Here is a 22,204-nt window from a genome sequence, read left to right as displayed (position 1 = left end):
ACCAACGCCAGCAGCTCAACCAACCTAGGTAGAAACCTAGGTAGAGTCTAGTGACTTAATTCATTCAGTAGTCAGTCAGTCAGTGCTAGCCTAGAGGAGCAAGAAAACTTACAAGTGAGACTTTGGAAGAGGCTGCTAAATTGAACTCAGCAAAGAGTCCCCCAAGCTTAGACTACCTAGACTTGCCTAAATACTTTTGTCATTCAGGGTCAAGGTCCTGAGTTTTCTGCCTACCTACTTACCTACTGTACTAACTTAGGTATGTACCTACCTAAGCTGATGGACCCCGGGGCCGATGATGAAATGTAACTAAAATGACTGGGCTGAAAGCTTGCTTGTTGGGGAAGTGGAGACATTTACACATGCACTTACGCTAAGAACAAGAGTGCATGTTCATATCCGGGCAGCTCTCAACCTAGGTAAAGCATGAAGGTACCTTAGGTAGGTAAGGTAGGTACTTATAATGAACAAAGGACTAATAATCATACGTCAGAAAGATGTACTAGCTAAAGAGTATTACAAGATATTCTTCTAAAGCTTATAGAATGTTTATAAGTAAAGTTCAGCTTAGTATACGACGATCCGCCCAGATATATTAAAATAGCATCCATTAAACAAGCCTCTTGCGGCCAGGAAAGATCTCCCTCCCACTGGCATGTAACTTGGTAAGTTGTTGTATCATAGATCCTCTTCACTTACAATATGTATCGAGGCACTATAATGAAGGAACTTTGTTGTTTGGTACTCATTTGCCCTCCACTGTATCGTGTAGGCTGATGGCGTTCCCAGACCTGGCTAATCGACCCTGCACCCATATGGCACTGCCCTTTGGTCTTTGCAGAGTCTCGAGTCACAAAGTGCTAAGATAATGTAATCATGTGAATTGATTTCAAGCTTTGTTTCGACATTGCGTGGTGATTCCTCAGAACCTAATTGGCTATGAATGAATTCTAGACCACATATTGGATTACATCCTAGTCTCAGCCTGCCCGCCTATCTATCCTGCATCCAACAGCTGATGCGTGTCGCTTATGTCCGATGGAAGCATTTGATCTGGTGAACACTATGGATCAATACCCTGCCCTCAGACGGTGCTTGAAGGCTTCATCTTGAAGCGCTAGCATGATTGAAAGCCTGAGGCAACAAGGACTCGCATTTTCTAGATAAGGTACTTAGGTGTCGAAAAGGTAGGGTCTCATTTGATTGGCTCGAAACCAAGGTCCCGCATCTGCAATTGCTACCAGTAGGAGGTAAGGTAGCCCCCGACTCATCAAGTACTGTACAATCGGAAACCTACTCCAAACTCAAGCCGAGTCGCGCGACGCGTTACACTTCATTTCAACTTTCCTGGCACGCGCAGAGATTTGACTACCTATCCGTCGCTTATTCTCGTAGTCTATAATGCATGCTATTAGTTGCACCTTGTCATATCTCGCAACGTAAGTCGGCCTCTATTGCGCATACCATCCACGCGCTCCTGATTCCGGCTTTATTCGTTTGCGCAATTCGAGCCCCGGCCATCACTTTGACGCGCCCTCAATCAACACTACGGGTTGAGCTCAAGACCAGGAGTGACCCCTCTAATCAACCTACCTTAGCATCATATTCTCCGGTCACGACTACACGACTACACGCCTTCCACTCTCTTTCCTAGATACCCGGCCGTGCTGCCCCACGACCTCATCATGGGCAAACTTATCCGTCTGGAGTTGTTTAGTGTGTCTTCCCTCACGCGTAATCTCAGACGAGACGATCGCCATCTAAACTAACCTGCGCCACAGACTTCAAATCGTACAAAGGGCATCATGTTCTTCTCTTCGGAGACTCATACTTCACCTCTATCATTGGACCCAATGGATCTGGCAAGTCTAACTCGTATGCCGCTTCTCCCGCTCTCCAGTGAGCCTCTCTAACATAGCTCTAGCATGGACGCCATATCTTTCGTCCTGGGCATCAAGTCCTCACATCTACGCTCTGCCCACCTCAAAGACCTCGTTTACCGCGGACGAGTCCTGAAAACGGCCAAGATCAATGATGACGGTTCTGCGCAGACCAATGGCCACGCAAACGGTGACGCTGATGGTAACGATAAAGCCTCCCGTGGCGACCCCAAAACGGCATGGGTCATGGCTGTGTACGAAGACGATGCTGGTGAGGAGCAGAAATGGAAGCGCTCCATCACGAACCAAGGAGCCAGCGAGTACCGAATCAACGATCGCGTTGTCACAGCCCAGCAATACAACGAGTCTCTTGAGAGTGAGAACATTCTTATCAAGGCACGAAACTTTCTCGTCTTCCAAGGAGATGTTGAGGCCATTGCTTCGCAATCCCCTCAGGATCTCACGCGCCTGATCGAACAAATTTCGGGAAGTCTTGAGTATAAGGCAGAATATGAGAAGACACAGCTCGAGGCTGAACAGGCTGCCGAGAACCAGAACTTCCAGCTTCATAGACGACGTGGCATCAACTCGGAAATTAAGCAATACAGGGAACAGAAAAAGGAAGCAGACAACTTCCAGAACAAGACTGATGAGCGCGATGCGGCAATAGTTGCACATAGTTTGTGGAAACTATACCATTTCCAGAAAGCCATGGAGGATTCGTTTGCCGCTATCCAGGATCATCAGGAAAATCTCAAAGAACTGCGCCGCAATGTGGAATCTTTTGAAAAGAGGCTTGAAGCGGCCAGGAAGGAACAGGCTGCCGCTCACAGGCAAGTTGCCCGTTTAGACAAAGAGATCAAGGCCAAAGAAAGAAATATCGAGGATAAAGAGAACAGTCTTGTTCCCATCGAGGAGAAGATCAACGAATCTACGCAGGCAGTTGAAACACTTCAGGCTGCAATCGCCAAGGCCACCAGGGAACGCGACGAGCAGGCCGAGGTTGTTCGCCAGGTCCAGAAGGATATTGACAGCGTAGAGAAGGCCCGCCAAGTTTTCGAAAACGACTACAAAGAACAAATGAAGAAACAGGGCCGCGAGATCAGCGATGAGGATCGCCGAGAGTACAACAGACTGCGCACTCAGCTCATGTCCAGGACCGGTTCTAATCAGGCCAAGCTTGAGAACCTTGACCGGCAGCGCAAAGCAGATGAAGTAACCGTCAATAATCTGAAAGGCAAAGTCGATAGCATTGCGGCAAGCATCGAAAAGATTGAGGCAGAGCTATTGAGCATCGAGGAACGCAAATCTGCAGCGCAGGCGACCTCTAAAGACCTTTCGCAGGAGATTGAAGCTAAAAAGAAGGAGTTCAATAAACTCCAATCAGAACGCGTCAGGACCAATCAGAAGCGAACTGAGCTTGAGGAGAAGCTCGAGGATGTCGCTAGAAAGCTTAGAGAAGCTGATGATGGTCGGCGCCAGAACGACAGGGAAGCTAGGATGAAAGAGATGGTAACCTCTTTGAAGCGCATGTTTCCAGGTGTCCGTGGTCGAGTCGGTGACCTATGCAAACCCAAGCAGAAAAAGTATGATGAAGCTGTCATTGTGGCACTTGGGAGAGACTTCGATGCTGTCGTCGTCGACTCCGAGAAAATCGGCGTGGAATGTGTTCAATACCTCAAGGAACAAAGATTTCAGCCCATGACATTCATCCCTCTGGACAATATCAAGGTCAACGCAGTCAACACAGCCGTCAAGGGGTTTTCTGGCGCTCGGCTGACGATTGATACCATCGACTTTGATTCTTCCGTTGAGCGTGCCATGTCGTATGCATGTGGAAGCTCTGTTGTGTGTGACACTCTTGATATTGCCAAGCACATTTGTTACGAAAAAAAGATTCCCGTCAAAGCTGTGACATTGGAAGGTTACATCATCCATAAAGCAGGCCTGATGACAGGTGGTCGTGGACCCGAGTCGAAGAGTAAGAGACGTTTCGAAGAGGCAGATGTTCAGAATCTCCAGCGAATGGCCACCAAGCTTAAGGATGAGATTGACCGACTACCCAAGGCTGACCGCCGGGGCTCCCAAGAAGAAACCCTTCAAATTGACTTGTCCGGGCTCGAAAGGCGGTTGGCAGCCATCAAAGACGAACTGGCAGCCTTCAACAAGAACCATGCTAGCAAGAAGCGCGAACTGGACAATCAAAAGAGGCAACTTCGAGAGCTCGAGCCCAAATACAAAGAACAGGCATCCCAGCTTGAAAGCACCACTGCCACGTGCGAAGAATTTCGGACTGCCATCGCACGAGTTGAAGATGAAGTGTTTGCAGATTTTTGTAGACGACTCGGTTATAGCGATATTCGAAGCTACCGTGACTCGCAAGGCAAGCTGGAGCAGGAGGTCTCTGAAAAGCGCAATGAATTCGAAGTCCAAAAGCAAAAACTGTCGAGTCGACTCCAGTGGGAGCAGCAACGTCACGCAGCTGCTACTGCGCGAATTGATCGCAATCAAGCCCATGTCCGAAAGCTCAGAAACGATATCAAGTCTTATGCAAGAGAGAAGGAAGCCATTGAGAATGCGATGCGTGAGGAGCAGGAAGAGTTGGAAGCTCTTCGCGAGGCACTAGACGAGAATAAGTCAGAGCTCACCGAAAAGAGCCAGAAGGTGTCAGAGGCTAAGCTCGAAGTTCAAAAGCGGTCAAAGGACATCGAAGCTTATCTGAAAGACATCAATTCCCTTGAAACCGTGGTTCAGAAGAACAGCGCTAGCAAAGCGGCATTACTTCGACGATGCCGACTAGAGCAGATCCGCATCCCGCTTGCGGAGGGCACATTGGAGAATCTACCCAATGACGACCGTCTGCTTAACCAGGACCCAGATGCCATGGACATAGACGATGAGGACGATGATGAGGAGATGATGGGCATGGCACTTGATGATCACGGCATTACCATTGACTTTAGTGGACTTGACGACGAACTTAAAGCTGTAAGGACTAATGTTTGTTTTTAAAGTCAGTGAGTGATAACGCTAACACTATGCAGTCGGATGACCCGAGCGTTGAAGAAAGTCTATCAGAGAAGATTACGAATCTGACGTCGGAGCTCGAGAAGTTGAACCCCAACATGCGAGCAATGGAAAGGTTAGAAAGCGTTGAGTCCCGGCTGAGAGTCACAGATCAGGAGTATGAAGATTCAAAAACAGCGGCACACGAAGCCAAAGAGGTCTTCAACCGGGTCAAGCAAAAAAGATATGACCTCTTTAACAAGGCCTTCAGTCATATCCAGGAGCAAATATCACATGTATACAAGGATCTCACCCGGTCAGAAGCATACCCTCTTGGTGGTCAAGCCTATTTGGACATCGAGGAAGACACGGACATGCCCTATCTGTCCGGTATTAAATATCATGCCATGCCGCCTCTGAAGCGTTTCAGAGATATGGAGCACTTGTCTGGAGGCGAAAAGACAATGGCAGCACTGGCACTCTTGTTTGCTATTCACAGCTACCAGCCTAGCCCCTTCTTTGTTCTTGACGAAGTGGACGCCGCTCTAGACAACGCCAACGTGGACAAGATCAAGAAGTACATCAAGGACCACCGTGGTCCAGGTATGCAATTCATTGTGATCAGTCTCAAGGCAGGTCTATTCCAAGACAGCGATAGCCTGGTGGGTGTTTACCGAGACCAGGAGGTCAATAGTTCAAGAACCCTTACTCTAGATGTGAGTTTCCCTATTCTACTGGCCTTGACAATTTCTGACCAACATGAAACAGCTGCGGCAATATGTGTAGGTGAAGCTAGAGCAGTTAGAATCTTTGTGATTATTCCTCTCGGACCTTGAGGGGGAAAGTTGGGTGTCTGGCGCACAACGTCGTGGAAGAGACATGGAATTTCGTATGGGCCAAGGAAGCCATTATGCCATTCAGCACCGCAACTCTGAGTTAAGCATAAATAATGCAGGCCTAATGATATTAAGTGATGAATCTACACTTTCAAGTTGTTTATTCCTCAACCTATCTCCGACTTTTGTGGCTGCCACTAGGTAAAGAGGCTTCTGCTGAACAGACCCAAACAAAGACTCTCCTTTATGCTCATGCCCGACTGGCTTGCTTGGCGTTGGTGCATTGCTTTGTAGTGTCAGATGAATGTAGATATAGAGGCGTCCCAAAGGGGAGCTTATGGCAGAATGATGGTTCCCATTGTTAACTAATCAACTGACACTGCCTATTTCAACCTCCGTCGTGACTATCTAGCTCCAAGTCTTGATTGCTACCTAAGGGACTATTGTCGTCTGAAACTCTTTCTTTACCTCGTATCTACTAAGCTTATGAATAATACCGCAGGCAGGTTAGGTAGTAGGCAGGCAGACAGCTGTGACTCTTCCCTTGGTTGCCTGCAGTTTTTATTTATATATATGATATTCTGATTACGTCATCAAACCTCTAAGTTATACCCCTGCACATGATATTCGCGATCACATTCTCGCATGAAACCAACATCATCATGGATCTCGCAATCACACTTATCAAGTCCGTTGCGCGGGCGTTTTACGAAACCCGTGACATACTAGTGATCGATGCGCTTATTCTACATGAGGCGTGAGTATGACTATTACACTCCTGTGCTGGAAAAGTGCTTGGCTGCTAACCACAGAGTCTTGCTAGGCTTCGAGACGATGACTTGGCCTACTTGATGTCTACCAACACAAAGGAACTCCACAAGATATGCGGAAAGCTACGCGAGGATCGATTCTTGGTGGTGTATGTGAAGGGAATATCGGCCGAATAGCTCTTGACTGACTGGACCCGGTACAGACACACACGATCAGAACTCCGAGAAGGCAACCCAAGACCAAGCAACAAAACATGGTATTACATCGACTACCGAGCCACAATAGACGCCATCAAATGGCGCGTTTACACTATCGATAAAGAAGTACAGGGTACTACGCAAGTCGCGAGCGAGAAAAAAGAGTACTTTTGCTCATTTTGCAAAGCAGAATGGACGGCGATGGAGGTTCTGGACAACGTTGGCCCGGAAGGGTTCTTATGCCACCGCTGCTCTCATGTTCTGACCTTTGAGGCCGACCGGACATCGACTGGGCACGAGCAGTCAACGCGACTCAATGACCAGTTCAAATTCATTAGTGAACTGCTTCCCAAGATCGACGCCGTCCACATTCCTGAATGCGATTTCGATCGCGCATTTGCCAAAGCACGCCCGGTGAAGCGCGACGAAACACACCAGCGCGCTCAGACTACTGCAGTAGACTCTGGCGCGAACCGACCTATGGCGGTCAAGGGCTTGACCAACACAGGGCCGCAATCGATTGCAGTTAACATCTCAACATCAGATGGCCCTACAGAAGCCGAGAAGGCGGCAGAGCAGGCGCGCAAGGAGCAGATAGCGAAGCAAAATGCTCTTCCATCGTGGATGTCCAATAGTACAGTCACTGGGGAGTCCTTCTCAGCAAGCGCTGCTCCTGGCACTGCATCAATCGTCAAGAAGGAGTCCAGCAAAGATGCTGGCCCAGCAGCACCGGCCGTGGCCAATGCTCAAATAGACGACATATTTGAGAAGCTCAAGGCGGAGATAGCACAAGAAAGATCAGATGAGGAAGAGGACGACGACGAAGAAGAAGAAGAAGACTTATTCGAAGATGTCCCTGCCGCCAAAAAAGTGAAACTGGCTGGACCAGATACTGAAGAGCAAAAAGAAGACGAAGACAGCGAGGAGATAGAGTTCGAAGACGTTTAAAACCCATGGAATTATCAGTAATGGTCAGACTCTTTGTTCTTGTACATAAATAGCCACTCTATCATCTAATATTCTTATTCTAATTCCAATTCCTGTTCAACCTAACCAAACCCGGCCACGCTTTTGAAACAAAGAAGAAGAAAAAAGGCCAATGCTATGCCCGAGGTATCAGTACTTGCCCAAGCACATGTTTGAACGCCCCATTGTATGCCGGTAAAAAAGTCGCTTTCATGATGTTTACACCTGTCCTTAAAGAAACCCAAGTCGTTCATTTCCAGTTTTCCAATACTGCACATCACCTTGCAGTTTCTACGCCGCGCCGCATCTCGAGTTGAGATGTCTTGCATGTTCGTGGCAACTTGGCCAACGGTAATTCGGTGTCATCGAGAGACGAGCATGAAATCTCAGACATGCTACGCTTCAGACCTGTCAAAGCTCCAACGATGTTGCCGGCGGGCGGTGACTCATCACCCTCATCGCCGTGATCCCTGGACAACGGGTCTTGCTCGTCCTTTTTGTCGAGTACGCTATCGCGCTCCCATGCGGACTCTAGCCCGTCCAGGTAGACCGGGGACCTCTTCAAGAAGTTCCAGGATAAGGAGTCATGCTCCATTGCAATGTATAATGAGTCCATCTTGCCACTAGCATCCAGCACGGCGCAGTGTTGTTTGAGGAACGCACGGTCGTACGGACCGTGGACGAGCCTGGCCTCCAGGGGCCTTAACATTGGCAAGCCTTGTAGACGCTCAGCATCGCAAAGCTTTGCTTGCAATGGAACCCACGGCCGTCCTTTGAGTAGAGGTTCAAATGCTCGTGATACAGCCTCTGTGACAGACTTGGCATCATCTCCTTCCACTGCGAGCATACGATGAAGTCCACGGGATAAGCATCTCTTGTATGAGGTTGTATCCTTTTCAAATGGGAAGGGCGTGTCCTTGGATGGCATCAAGGACACATGCACTGTCCATGACCTTGGGGGTTGGGTTGATGCGGTAGGCTTTATCGACAATTTGTGTGTTGAGTTTAACGGCAGCTGTGAGGGGACAGTGGTTATGGGCGATAGATGAAAGGTATTGACGGTGGCACCGCTTGGATCTGGGTCTTGGGGAGGCGACAACAAAGGCTCGGCACTCTCCAACTTTTCGATCCTCTCTTCCAAGCACTCGTCACTATCTAGCAGCTCAAGTTGACGATTGCGCAAATCGTCCACTTCGCTCCCTGTCCTTGCCAGCTGTTCGCCTTGTGATCGAAGGGCTTGTTCCAAGCATTTAATCTGTTGCTGCAATTGTGTAACAAGCGCCCATGCAGCAGATGCGTTGCGGTATGAGCCTTTGAGTTCAGTGTCGATTTCGTCCTTATTCTTCTCGACCGTCTCTTCCAGCTCGCTGATGCGACGAACAACATGGGAAAGTCGATCACGGTCTCGTGGGGTTGCGAGTTCTTCCAAGGCTCGTACTCGCTGTTGAATCGCATCGATCTCGGACTTGTTAGTGCTTGGTGTTGGGGTATCGGCATTGGCAACATGAAAGCAGGATAGATGACCACAGTTGCAAGTGGCGCCTGGCAAAGATTTGTTGTGATCGAACCCCATGCAGCCGCACCGCTGACCCTTGAGCTCAGGTATCATGAGGATATACCGACATTGACCCTTTGGTAGCTGAGACTCGTCGGGCTGCGGCGTCGAGGCCGGTGGGGGAGAGCGAGAGGGTGAGGGTGACATTAAGTTGCGTCAAACCAAGGTATCGAAGACAGGAATCGAGGGCGAGATAGGTCGTCCATGGAAATGTCGGTGGCAGTATGAGCCTGATATGGACAGAATGGGTACAGATGGGTATGAATGGGGACGGGGTAGTCTTTTTAGATGAGAGATGGAGCACGGAAGAAGAAAAAAACAACAGCAACTTGTAGGTAGGTAGGTAGGTAGGTAGGTAGGTAGGTAGGTGCAGCAAGGCAAGGCAGGGCAAGGTAGGCGGGCGGCTCTAATCATAAAGCAGGGCGATGTCGAGATTTGAACCCCCAGGGATGTTGGGGTTGTGTGATTCCGTCTGGCCGCGTTAGGACAGTACCTAATACCAGGCAGGTGTACCTGGAAACAGTGGCATGATAGCACGCGAGAGGCTGTAGACCGTTAACGGTTTCTAGGTATATCCAGGGTCCGCTTTTGAGACGTTATCATCCGCACTGGTCTCGCCATCCGGACAACCCACGAATCCTAGACCGGCTGCGCCCGCAGGCCGGCTGATGGCATCACAAACTCCCACGTAGAAGACCCGCAGGTGGTCATGGCACCACAAGCCGACGATTATAGACAGTGGGGGTTAGCCGTGGCTGCCAGCGACTGCTTGAGGTACATGCCCAGTAACACCGAGAGGATAAAAGCAGAGATTGCCCATGGCCACGATCAACAATCTCCTCCATGTATTGAGGGTAGAGTCATGGAACGCGGTGAGAACAATCACAACTCCAGGCCATTGCCAGAAGAAATCTAGGTCCACGCTAGACCACGGGGAACTCAGGGGATGCAGTAGAGTCCCAGCTAAGAGAAGATAGCGTCGTTATCTTGTTGGTCTGTTGTCAAGTTGCATACATACAATTCTTCGCGAGTGCCGTCCGTACGGAGTACCCTCAAACCAAATCTTGGTTAGCTGGGGCAAGGCGCGCTGTTTTCTTGTCTTGTCTTGTCTTGCCTTGGGGGACCCTGGTATGGAACCCGTGAGAAGTTATCCCACATCAGTCAGAGTCCGATTGATAAACAAAATGTCTCAACTCTTGACATGGAAAGCTTGGCTGATCGTGCCGCACCCTTTTACTAGTTCCCATTGGCCCTTGACGGTTGGTCCCTGAAGCTTGTCGAGACGGAGATGGAGATGGAGATGGAGATGGAGATGGAGATGGAGATGGAGACGGAGACTATCAAGAGGCAGAAAGTCGAGTTGGAGGGCGGCCACGCGATCTGTAACGGGCGGGCGCAAGAAATCAAAAGACTCAAGAGTTGATATGTATGTATGTAAATACTAGGGCCCTTGCGCAATGATTGTGATCGTGGCCGGAATCGCAATGGTGATTGATGGACGCATGTGCATGGGGTCTCACAGATTAGCAGACCTCCTCTGGCTGGTCCACCCCCACACCCTCTTTGTTGCCAAGCCTGCCACTTTCTTTGGACGGGAGGGACAAAATTTGACTCTTGGGAGGTAGGTAGTTCCCGCACCCGCACCCGTCCATTAACTACCTTAGGTACTACAGTACCTACTAAGTTACCTTGCTGTAAGGTACCTTATGAATGGCCACTCGCTATCCGTACTCAGTCACCTCTCCGGTCTGGCGGGCCCCGTTCCGTAGCTGCTACTCTACGGATACTGTAGCTACATACTACATAAAATAATAGCGGGAGGGACTTGATGCCAATGGGCGCGAGGGCAGACCCGTCATTGGATTGGACAACCTTGATGGTGTAATGTATCTCGTGTAAGGTATCCGTCTGGTACTTTAGAAGAGGGAGCCCCCAAATTGCGGTCGAGAAAAGTGATGTGCTCTTGACTCGTCGACTCGTTGCATGAGATCGCCTCTTCCTCCATGCACCTGGTCCCACAGGTGGTCCAGATATCGGATGCATGTAAGTTAGAGGTCGTGCGTGGTACAGTACTGTACGGTAAGGTATGTATGTATTTATGTATGTATGTATGTATGTATGTACGCCTTATCGGCGCCTACCTACCGTTGATGCAAGGTTATCGACCAAGTTGCCCGCACGCATGTGATTCCTCCCCAGGTCCTGATCAGAGGTTGATGGTACATAATTACCTTGTAAATCATAGAGATTCGCATTATTCTGTACGGATACATGCGCGTGTGTCACTCACTGCCTGTGTGTGCGCAGTACTCTCTGTACGGGGCATGGACCTCCAAATTCAACACCAGGGCCGGTTGGAACCGGTAGACCAGGTGAGGTTGGCCAAGGCCTCATCTTTGCTACTATGTATGTACCTAGGTAGCTAAGTATGGGTCATGCCAAATTCATCTTCAACCCTGAGACGTAGCAATTGAAAACAGCCTGAACTGTAGGTACATATCATGTACGTAACGGCTATCAGTGTGGGTTGTGTGCAGCAGCACAACCTTAAGCACGGCAGAAGTAAGAAGCCTTGGCCCCTGGCTGCCTGGCTCTACTCTGTACTGCACTGTACCTCAAGGAGCGAGCAGTGGGCTCTGGAGGATTTCTTTGCCCACGTGCAGTCTCTTACTTGGGACAGGCAACTCCTTGCCACCTGCGAACTACTACCAATGTACATATACGGTAACTACTGATTGAGTGATCTCGGGCCTGTATGTTGCAAGCCGTGGCTTTGACCAGCGACACGACGCACCTCGAGCTGCTACTCAACAACTATGGGTAATTTCGGAACTGCTGTCAACTCCCTGTTGAGCACTTACACCAAGTGCCTGTCTCTTCTGAACGGCTTCCCTAAAGATGAGGATCCGGGGCCATTGAGTCACACGCGCTCAACACTGAGCATCTCACTTCGATCCGACAGAGCTCGAGTGCGTCGAGAATATGCTTCGCGACTTTCGCAAGATGGTTCTCGGTTTGAAAAAGGCGATGGTAAGTCACTTCTATCTGCATTGGTTTCGTTTGTATAAAAATGCATGAGTTGTTATTCTGAAGCCTGTCCCAGCTCCTGCACGATCAGCTCTTAGACGCATTGTGAGGAAACTCACAATCACCCTGGCCGACGTGGTCCGCTCATTTCATGACCCGAAAGGACAGCCGATCAACAGCGAGTCTCTTCTAGCTCTATCCACAGGCTCAAGTCTAGACGCCGTTCGCGCTATGAATGACTTGTCAACCAGAGTAGGATCAACATCAAGTTCCAGTTCACGGGGTAGCATCATGAGCAGAGGACGACAGAGATCCCGCCGTCATAGCCAGAAAGCCGGAACCAAGTCTAAGAGACGGTCAACAGAAGAGCGGTCTAAGTGTGACAAGACCAGAAGCAAGAAGCCCACGAGCCATAGCCATAGCCGGGGACGGAGACAGACGTCCTCCGGTCAGCGGCATCATCGACATGGCCCCAGAGACCGGCACTCGCCGGAAATAAAAGGACCTCATAACAGAGTCTCCGTTGTGACCGTTGCTACGGATTCAACCAAGTTGGGAGAGATCAGGCGACGCTTGTCGAAGCAGATGCCTTTGGAGGAATATGAGAACAGGGTCGCTTATCCATTGTATGCCTATCATGCCCAAGAGGCACCAGTGCGTAAGAAATGGTGGAATCCTTTCAGGCGCTGATGACTGGCGAAAGCTACTTCTGGTTTGGACTTGATGTATATGATACCCGATGCTATGTATGAATATTGCTGTCTCTTGGTGATCTACTCTTACGGTGTAGTGGCTGTTACCCCCCCACAGCTTGAGATCTTGATCCCATTGCGCACACCAATGAAAGAATACCCTCGACTGGGTCCCTCTTGAGGGAACCGTAAAGCCCTCCTAGGTAATAGGATCAGATGGAGGAAGAATCAAAAGCAGTAATGAATGCATTCAAGAATTTTGCATGATATTGTCTCGTTTACCTTACATACCTAAGGTAATAAAGGTCTTTCTTTGTATTGACGACAGGAGGTGAGAGTGGTCAAATACCCAGGTAGAGAGAGTATGGGTAAGCTTTCTACACTGTGCAGCACACTGTTGAGGCTGCAAAGCCACAGAAAGAACTTGGAATTATTCTACTGTGCCCCGCTGCCCAAAACTGCCCCGCCAGCATCACGAGTGGACTGGACTGGACTGGATTGGACGGACGAACGAACGACAGGTCATCTCATTCAACTTGACGACAACGAGCAAAAGAGCTTCGAAAGCGAACAAGACACAGCCAAGTCACTCTCTGGGCTCGTCCCATTCCCACTCCATCTAACGGTGTTGCTATCGACGTGACCCCCCACGGATATGCCTTCGTCTTGATAGCGTCGCCATCATGCCTCAAGACCCTGCTGCCGCCCTCAGCGCCTTATTGCGCCAATCCTCCGTCGAAGACCACGACGAGGCCCTCAAGATTGCCAACGCCGCCCTCAAGGCTAACAAGAACGATGTCGATAGCCAGCACACCCGTATCATCGCCTTGCTGAAGCTCGATCGATTCGACGATGCTTTGCGCGCCATTGCTGATGGCTCTCCCGCCCTCCACGCACGAATTGCCCTTGAACATGCCTATGCTCTCTACAAGACGGGAAAGCTTAACGAGGCCACTTCTGTCCTCCAGGCTTTCGGTCTAGAGAAGAAGAGGAGTCTACAGCATGTTGCCGCACAAGTTGCTTACCGTGCCGAGCGCTTCGATGAGGCTTGCAACATATACAGCCGTCTACTCGACACCGATCCCGCAGATGAGGAGAACGATATCAGCATCAATCTTCGGGCCGCTTTTGCCCAGTCTAGTTGGCTGGGATACTCGGTCACTGACAAGATTTCTGTCCAAGACTCTGATGGATTTGAACTGTGTTATAACGCTGCATGTGCGCATATTGCCAACGGCTCCCTTGAGACTGCAGCCGATCTATTGCAGCGTGCAAGTCGATTGTGTGATGCCTCCGATGACTTGACAGATGAGGACAAGCAGGCGGAAATGCGGCCGATTCTTGCACAGCAGGCCTACGTCTTTGCTAAGTTGGGCAAGCTCAGGGAGGCTCTCGATCTCTATAACTCTCTATCAAACGCAAGGTAGGTTTTACTGCAATTATGCCGAGGGCTGAACTGACTATGATGGACAGAGAAGAAGATTCCGACCTGGCACTAATAATTGGCAACAACCTGGTCACTTTAGAGCCAAAGGACGAGAACCCCTATCTTCTCGAGCGAAGATTCTCGGCCCTGACGGCCAAGGCAAGAAATGCCAAGCTCTTCCAGCACCAGTCTGATATCTTGCGACGCAACCGACTAACCGTGGATTTGCAAATCCTCAAGGGTGCCGGAGTCAAGCGCCGCACCGATGCCCTTCTCACCGAAGCAAAACATCCCACGACAGCTGCCGAAACTAGCATCCTCTCTGTTCTCAACGCTGCTGCGAGCGCACAAGGGACATCTGGGAAGCATCTTCTGAAGAATCTCCAAGGACTGACCCAGAAGAGACCACATGATGTCGGTCTTGTGTTAACCATTGTGCAAATACAGCTCCATGAAGGAAAAGTTGGCTCAGCTCTGTCTATTCTTGAGTCTTTCCTACAGCGTCTCGAAAGAAACGAGACTGATGATTCTCAAAATGCTCGGTTCAGCCCTGGTCTTATTGCACTTACCGTGACCCTTTTGAGGGCACAGGGACGGGAATCCTCGGCAAAGGCTGAACTTGTTAAGGCTGCTACATACTGGCAGTCCCGCCCGGCTAGCTCAGCAATCTCACTCCTCGAAGAGGCTGGCATCGAACTGATGAAGTCATCCAACGCCCAGGATTTGCAACTCGCGGGTACTTCGTTCCAGAAACTAATCGATGAGCGGAAGGGCTCGGACATTGCTGCGGCTGGCCTTGTCGCATCCTTCGCTCCCTCAAGCCCCTCTCGTGTAGAAAAGCACCTCCAGAACCTCCCTCCCGTGGATTCTCTTATCGAGGGCATCGACGTAACAGCTCTCCTCAGCGCTGGCGTTGCGACCGCAGCCAGTAAGACAGGCTCCTCAACTTTGAAGCGCTCGGCTCCTTCGGGACCATCTGAAAAGACAAGCAAGCGACGCAGAAAGACACGCCTTCCCAAGAACTACGTCGAAGGCACCAGACCCGACCCTGAGCGCTGGCTGCCTTTGCGTGACAGAAGCTCGTACCGTCCCAAGGGCAAGAAGGGCAAGAAGAAGGCTGTCGATTCAACACAGGGAGGAATCGTGAAGGAAGAGGAGACTCTGGAGCTCGTAGGCGGAGGAGGTGTCAAGGTTGAGAAGGCGCCTCCGCCTTCCAAGAAGAAGAAGAAGGGTAGGAAATAGTGCAGCAGTTTACAGATACTGCATATCGCATATCTTAGTCCAACAATACTCCGTTTCGGTGTGATATTCTTGACCCTTGATTTAATTTTTCCATCCACGTATACGTCCTGGTTCTATGGGTGCAGTTCCTCCTGACTCATCAAAATCACAAGAATGAATGATATCCATCATAGTTATATGCACATTCGCCCAATTTCGATTCGACTGAAAAATCAAAAATCGATTTCTAACGCTGACTTTTAATGCTCTGCCCAAGCCCTGGTGCAAGCGAGTACAAATGAACAAAAGGCCTCGGCCACTATAGAATATCTAGAAACATGTGTTCTCGTCACCGACCCCTTGACATGAGTCCACCAAGCTCGACATCTCAAGTCTGCTTTTTCTGTGGCCACTCAATAACACAAGTATAAAACGAAGGTAGTCACAACGCCCGTCCCAGCAAGCCCCAATTCTATATAAATAAACGTTATACGCGCGGACTATACTCCACACGAGAGCCCTCCATAACTTCCCAGTGTCAGGCGTTAACGGGCTGCACGGGCCGGCTCGGAAGCTGCTCTATATCCTGAAGCGACTCAGAATCCGAGTCTTGACTTTCGAGATCGTCCTTCTTGGTGCTTCGGCCTCTCCTTACACCAGTACCGTCTGACTCCTCGTCCGTCTCTGTCTCCATTGGAGGCAGGGGACTGCGGCGCCCATCTGAGAAGCTGACTGCAACTTCGCTCTCCGTGTCCGACGGTATTGTTAACCTACCGCCAGCTGATGTGCTTCTAGCTGCTTGGGCGGTCGAATACTTCCTATGTAGTTCGCGGAAGCTTCGTGCGGTTGCAGTGCTTGCGCTTGCAATGGATTCTCTACGCTCACTCGACTCCACCGGCACACCAACGGCAGAATAGAAGTCTTCATCCTCTGGTCCACTAGGCATTGGCGACAGTGGAGGATCTTGCTGCTGGGAGGACTTTCGAGCACGGATTTTCTCATCATGGGTCATGTTCTGCAGGCCATCACCAAAGTTAATGACTGATGCCTTCTTGCCATGCACCACGAAGCTCCCTGTGCCTCTGGAAAGTTGGTGCTCTTGGGTCGATTCTTCCCCTGGCCCAGCGACCTCCTTGCCCTTTCGGCTGCCGCGGTGGTGCGAGAGATGTCCAGCGCCCTCTCGAAGAGTGCGTTGGAGACTGCGGCGAATTTTACTCCTGTCACCCTTGTCTGTAGGTGTCCCAGACTCCCCAGGTACATCAGCACCTGTGGAAACAGTGGCTTTGTCTGTAGGGTCACGGCTGGGTCGTTGCTCAAGTAGGCCGGCCTGCTCCAGGAAGTCTCGTTCATCGGCGTCAGGATCATGGTTTCCGTCGTCCTCCTTGCGCATCGGTGGCTTGTTGCTTTCATCTTGGGCCGAAGGGGGTTTAGCTAGCGGTGTGGAAGGGAGGGATGCTATGGGAGACTGGGCGATACTAGATACTGACCCGTGTCTCGTGCTAGCAGCTTCTGGTCGAACAAAGGAGAGATCGCGTGAACTATGCCGGCGTTTAGTCGCACTCTGGGGAGGTGTTGTGAAAACCTGATCCAGAGGTGAATCGACATCCTCTGTGACTTGGGCTGTGTTAGGGACGTGGGCGATCTGCGGCTCGGTGGGTGTTCTTGGGCCGGCCTCGGTTCCAGAATGATGCGTTGACCGCGATCCTCTACGACCCACGTTGCCCCGTGGCGTAGGCGACCCTGTTCTCTGTGAAAGTCGGTTTGACTGTTGCTTGGTAGGAGTAAAGGTCGAGGATGGGTGTTCTTCTTCGAGATCCTGTATCAAGATATCACGGTGGCATTTGTGTTTCCACATATCTTGGCGCGTCCACTTGAGCTGAGCAGATATCCGCGCAGCAGCAGATAAAAGCTGTTCCCTCGTTCTTGGCTGGATGGGCGCAAGGATTAGCAGGTGGCGTGCGTTCCTGAGCTGGTGTTCCAGCTGTTTCTGAATCTCTTGCACATGCTCATCAGCTTCAGCAATCTTCTGCTTCATCACGTCTCTTCGAGCAGCCGAGATATCTTCGGCCATTTTATGGTCTATTCGACTCCTCGCGATAGACACTGGTCCGGTTGGTGTCTGGATGAGGGTGGCAGCATCAGCGCTATCCAGTCGACGTAAACCACGACGACTCTGTCCGTCATAGTTGCCTCCGATGACACCACGCATCTTAACGCCCGTAGTCCGGAAGGCGGCAGCATAATTGAGTTTGGCGAGCCAGTCGTTCATTTCTTCTTCATTATCTGCCAATAGCACTTCTTCTAGACCACCCTGCCGCACATAGACGAAAGCGTTCTTGTGCTTCTTATACGCCGTATCATGGAGGGCCACGGCAGCATAAGTTGACATGAGACCATCTGGTTTGAACTCTTGAAGCGGGGGTGTGAAGATCAACGGTGTTCCGTCATGTCCCGCCTTGATGTGGTTCTCATACTGATGCATTAAAGACTTCACCCAGCCTGTATTGCGGAAGAAGTAGAGCTGCGCCCCAGTAAGAATGGCGCCCCATTCCTGCCACGGAGACCTTGCCTTGCGTTTCTTCGCATCTTTCCGCCAAAGTAATCCAACCTTGGTGACCTTGATGTCGACGATACCGGGATGTGCTTCGGCCGGGTTGCTAGCTGTCTGTTCCGTCATGAAAGCGTCAGGTCGAGACCGGGCAGACACGATCTGCAGTACACCTGTTCTAAAAAACGTTTTCTGTAAGTCCTTCAAGTTCAGACTAGTCGCAGAGCCGAGGTAATTGTAGTGATCCTCCAGCTCCATGGCATCCTTCAAGTTTGGTCTCAGAGCATCAAGGCTTCCGTCCAAGATCAGGGTATAGGGATCGATAGGCTCCTTGACAGCTCTTTTTGCGGGGTCGTTTACTGTAGAAGAGATCAGAGGTTTTCGTCGAGATTTATGTGAAGCAGCATAGCGGTCGCTTGTAGGGTCTAAATCATCCTCAACGTGAATGAAAGGGGTATAAGTTATGTTGTCATAAAAACATTCCAGAATGTCGTCAAATATGCCCTCTCCGTTTGTGTTCTTCAGGTAATCAGCTTTTTGCATTTTGTGCTTGTTATTCTTGTTGAAGACGTCGGTATGTAGAATGAGTAGGGAGAAAGCAATGAAGTACGCCTGATCAGGCGATGAGTAAATGCCTGGGTTACACTCATGGTAGCGGTTGGCAAACGCTTGTAAGCAACGGTCGATCTGCTGTGTTTCCTTAGGTAGCTCAGCTTCCATGAGCAGTTTTCGAATAGCCATATCCATAGGATCACCAAAGAAGCTAAAACTACGCATGTAACTCCGAAGGACCGAAGCCATGAATGGGTCAGCGCTTTTTGAAAGAGTCGCAGCAATGATGCCTCGGCTGGCAACTTCTTCGACCCGCGCAAGATATTTGGCTGGTGACTCGTCTTCGTTGCGTTCTGGGAGAACAAAGGAGTCCCTGGCAAGCTGGAGCGAGTTGTTTTTAGATCCAATGGACCCGGGGGTTGTAGGAGTCATCGTGCCCTGACGACTGAGTTCCGAATTCTGCCGCAAACGACTGAGGCCAAACAAATCACCAAAGCTTTTACGACCAGTAGAGGACGACGTTCGTGTCGTCGGCGGTAGAAGATGATCGTCATTGGAGTCACGGCCCATCGAACTCATAGTAGAGGACCTTCCTCGCAACAGATCTCCCCTCGTGGGTGAAGAATGCCCCGACTGGACCCCCCCAGGTGCCACCAGAGTGGTCGCAGGTGATTGGCCTGACCTTAGATCGGAATCTCCTCTGTTAGTATTTCCGCTAGCTGTTCGGCCGCTCTGAGCGGAAGCTGGACGTGGCGTGGTGGAAATCCCAAGGGACGAAGCCGAGGAGATGCCTGGGGGTGCTTTTCCTTGCTGCTGAAGATGCGCAAATGGAAAGAGAGGCTCTGGTGCTTTCTTATGCCGTCGCAATCGAAAGAACGGGCCTGATTTCTTGGGTGTCGTCTCCGGACTCTGATAGGACGAACTCTGGTGAGACAAGCGATCGTTGGAGCTAGCATCAGACCTGGATGACTCGGAAGGGCGGTTTGGAGGTGTTAAGATTGTACCATTAGGACTACTTGTTGTAGCTGTTGTCGATGGTCGCGGAGATTCAGGTTCCTCCAGTGTAGCGAGCGTGGGGCGTCGTCTGTCATCAGTGAAGGATTTCCGAAGTGTCTTCTGGCGTCCCGTTCCATTGTTGGTGTTGACGTCCTCACGGGGCAAATCCGTCGAGCGACGGAACCTGGCAGTCAGGCCTATGCGTGAAGGTTTCTTTTTCGGTCCATTGAAGTCGTTTGTTGGAGCGGTGGTAATGATTTCGGGTGCTAAGTTGAACATAGGTTAGCTAAGCATGTCCCAGCTGCGCAGTACGGTAGATAGGGGTGTGTTACGTCGCGGAACAGGCGGCGGCTTCTCGGATTGTTGCTTGGCTCGTAGAGACAGTTGAGAATCACTCGCGTTTCGGAAACGCAAGACGGAGAAGCGATGATGTTTGCTGTTTTCTTCTTGTATAGGAGGGGTGTCTGGGCGACTTCCAGGGCGACTTCCGGGGCGACTTTCAGTTTGACTCTCGGGGAGACCTTCAGGACGGCTAGTTGTTGACTCGCGAGCTAACTCGCGAGGTTGCTGTGGGTGGGAAGACTCTCCGGGTCCTTGTCCCTCGTCATCGTTGTGGTCGGGCTGAGAAGGAACTGGAGGAGGAAGATCGCCGGATGCGCTGGGTTCGAAGAGGGTATGTCGGCGTTTTTCAGTGTCATCAGACAAGTTGCCTCGGCGGCGACGAAAAGCCATAACGGCGACTGATCATGATACGCAGCCAGCCCAGGCGTTGTCAAGACCAGACGACGTCGATAGAGAGCCAGTTGAGGGCGGCAGGCGTCTCACGACCTACCAAGCGAAATGCTGGTACGCAGTCGCGGTGGTGTTCATTGAGACAACTCGAGGTGCCTAGATCGATGATAAGAATTCAGCAAGAGTGGATGTCGCGTGAAAGGGTCAGGTTGTGAGCGCTGTCGATGCAGCGTAGTTACTTAGGTTAGTAGTTAGTTGGAAGTTGATCCGTTTTTGATCACTTCCATTGAGCATTCGCTTTCCGCAGGAGCTTTCCCACCAAGCCAGGGGCTGCTGGTCGTGGCAGCCTCAATTAACCCAGCCCATCCCCAGCGCATGTCACGCTACCAATGCACAGTGTCCGGCCCCACCGCTACAGTAGGTACCTAACCTGAAGGCATGTGGCTGGGAGTAAGGGGTTCTAGGTTCCTGGACGACCCGCTGTAAAAGGCCCTTCAGGTACAAAGGACCTAAGCTAGCCCACTGGGTTATTAGTGTGGCTGGTGTAAGGAGGTGAGGTGATGATAGAGAAACATTGTCCAAAGAATGGGCTGAAATTACAGCTTACAATAATTTCTTCTTCGATATCTTTGATTCCATCTCAGGTGGCTACTGTATACAGTATATCTGTAACGTGGCGACGCGCGCAACGTAAGCCTAAGTAGGTAGCAGTATTACAGCGTCATCAGCACTTGTGGTCACTTGGATAGAGGCTCTGGCATCAATATACGAGAGTACGGTAACAAATACTGATTTTATTTATTGTAATTATTTGAATTTGGGACTGAGATTCCGAACTTGCTCTGACAGCCTCAGAGTAAGTGAGCAGACAATTTGATTTAACAGTTTCTGAAGAATGAACCATAGAGAACTTCATATATATCTTTTTTATCTATATATACCAGCGAGTCCTAAGAACAAGTATTCATGTTTCAACACCTGTCCATAATATATCTAAGGCCATGCCACATGGAAAATGACAGCATGGGAGGCTTGATTTTTTCGGAATCGTTAAGCTCAAGCGACAGATAAGTGCAGATAGACCCCTCGCGTGTACTACGTAAAGTCCGTCCATTTACACCAACCTGGCAGTCTGGGCACTGTAGCTAAGTATATTAAAGTTAGGTATGGATAGGGTAAACTTATGTCTGTCTCCTGAATCTAAATGAAATGTGTAGCTTCGCCAGCCGAGCATATTGAATGTTGTTGTTGCATCTATCAAGAAAATTTGAACTACTACCTGTTGGATATCAGTGTTCTAAATAAGCCATCTTTCTGTCAACATGATAGACAACCTATAAATAGGCGGCGACCTTTGGTCTAATAACCAACTGTCAGCGGGCTGCAAAATACTTTCATTATTCTTGGTCCTTTTTCAGATCGCCCTTGATAGTGTTTATCTGTGCCAGTTATTGGTGATAACTTAGGTCCCAGTGTCCATTTCTGTGTCACTTCGCACTACGAATTAAGCATTTATTAATGCTGTTACATGCTATCATAGCAAGCTTGTTAAATCCAACTACCACCTTAAAATATGGTAATGTTCTATTTGCTTCAATTCTGATGCTTCCAACGCTTACCTAGGTTGTGAAAAAAAGAAGACCTCCCTCCCTGTCCGAATGGATGGACCAATAATGACTTCCACATCAGCCCCACAGAAAAGCGACAAGCGTCAGGCTGCGTGCGTTATCATCCAGGCTACTCCGTAACTAGAGGCAGTGTAGTGTAATCTTCAAACATCGTCACTTATATCTTTAATA

At 50.1% G+C, this 22,204-nt stretch overlaps 6 protein-coding genes across 6 annotated transcripts; 4 read left to right on the top strand and 2 right to left on the bottom strand.

Moving 5' to 3' along the window:
- Nucleotides 1-1,685: 1,685 nt before the first annotated feature.
- J7337_010646 (uncharacterized protein) lies at nt 1,686-5,672 on the top strand (the record flags this gene model as incomplete). The annotated part of the gene is made up of 5 exons (XM_044828221.1): nt 1,686-1,716; nt 1,782-1,875; nt 1,925-4,868; nt 4,925-5,602; nt 5,655-5,672. The coding sequence occupies 5 exons, from the start codon at nt 1,686-1,688 to the stop codon at nt 5,670-5,672; spliced, it is 3,765 nt and encodes a 1,254-aa protein (XP_044676775.1).
- A 712-nt stretch (nt 5,673-6,384) lies between these two features.
- J7337_010645 (uncharacterized protein) lies at nt 6,385-7,638 on the top strand (the record flags this gene model as incomplete). Its single annotated transcript, XM_044828220.1, has 3 exons — nt 6,385-6,479; nt 6,546-6,641; nt 6,696-7,638. 3 exons carry the CDS (start codon nt 6,385-6,387, stop codon nt 7,636-7,638), a joined length of 1,134 nt encoding a protein of 377 aa, XP_044676774.1.
- Nucleotides 7,639-7,933: 295 nt separating this feature from the next.
- J7337_010644 (uncharacterized protein) lies at nt 7,934-9,358 on the bottom strand (the record flags this gene model as incomplete). Its single annotated transcript, XM_044828219.1, has 1 exon — nt 7,934-9,358. One exon carries the CDS (start codon nt 9,356-9,358, stop codon nt 7,934-7,936), a length of 1,425 nt encoding a protein of 474 aa, XP_044676773.1.
- Nucleotides 9,359-12,027: 2,669 nt separating this feature from the next.
- Nucleotides 12,028-12,525, top strand: J7337_010643 (uncharacterized protein; the record flags this gene model as incomplete). The annotated part of the gene is made up of 3 exons (XM_044828218.1): nt 12,028-12,241; nt 12,315-12,490; nt 12,514-12,525. The coding sequence occupies 3 exons, from the start codon at nt 12,028-12,030 to the stop codon at nt 12,523-12,525; spliced, it is 402 nt and encodes a 133-aa protein (XP_044676772.1).
- Nucleotides 12,526-13,613: 1,088 nt separating this feature from the next.
- J7337_010642 (uncharacterized protein) lies at nt 13,614-15,598 on the top strand (the record flags this gene model as incomplete). The annotated part of the gene is made up of 2 exons (XM_044828217.1): nt 13,614-14,353; nt 14,404-15,598. 2 exons carry the CDS (start codon nt 13,614-13,616, stop codon nt 15,596-15,598), a joined length of 1,935 nt encoding a protein of 644 aa, XP_044676771.1.
- A 517-nt stretch (nt 15,599-16,115) lies between these two features.
- Nucleotides 16,116-20,405, bottom strand: J7337_010641 (uncharacterized protein; the record flags this gene model as incomplete). Its single annotated transcript, XM_044828216.1, has 2 exons — nt 16,116-19,939; nt 20,006-20,405. The coding sequence occupies 2 exons, from the start codon at nt 20,403-20,405 to the stop codon at nt 16,116-16,118; spliced, it is 4,224 nt and encodes a 1,407-aa protein (XP_044676770.1).
- Between the last annotated feature and the right edge of the window lie 1,799 nt (nt 20,406-22,204).

The sequence above is a fragment of the Fusarium musae genome, chromosome 8, assembly GCF_019915245.1.
Source record: "Fusarium musae strain F31 chromosome 8, whole genome shotgun sequence".
Classification (NCBI taxonomy): domain Eukaryota; kingdom Fungi; phylum Ascomycota; class Sordariomycetes; order Hypocreales; family Nectriaceae; genus Fusarium; species Fusarium musae.
The sequence above is the reverse complement of the archived record's forward strand: the minus strand, read 5'-3'. Positions and strand labels throughout refer to the sequence as shown.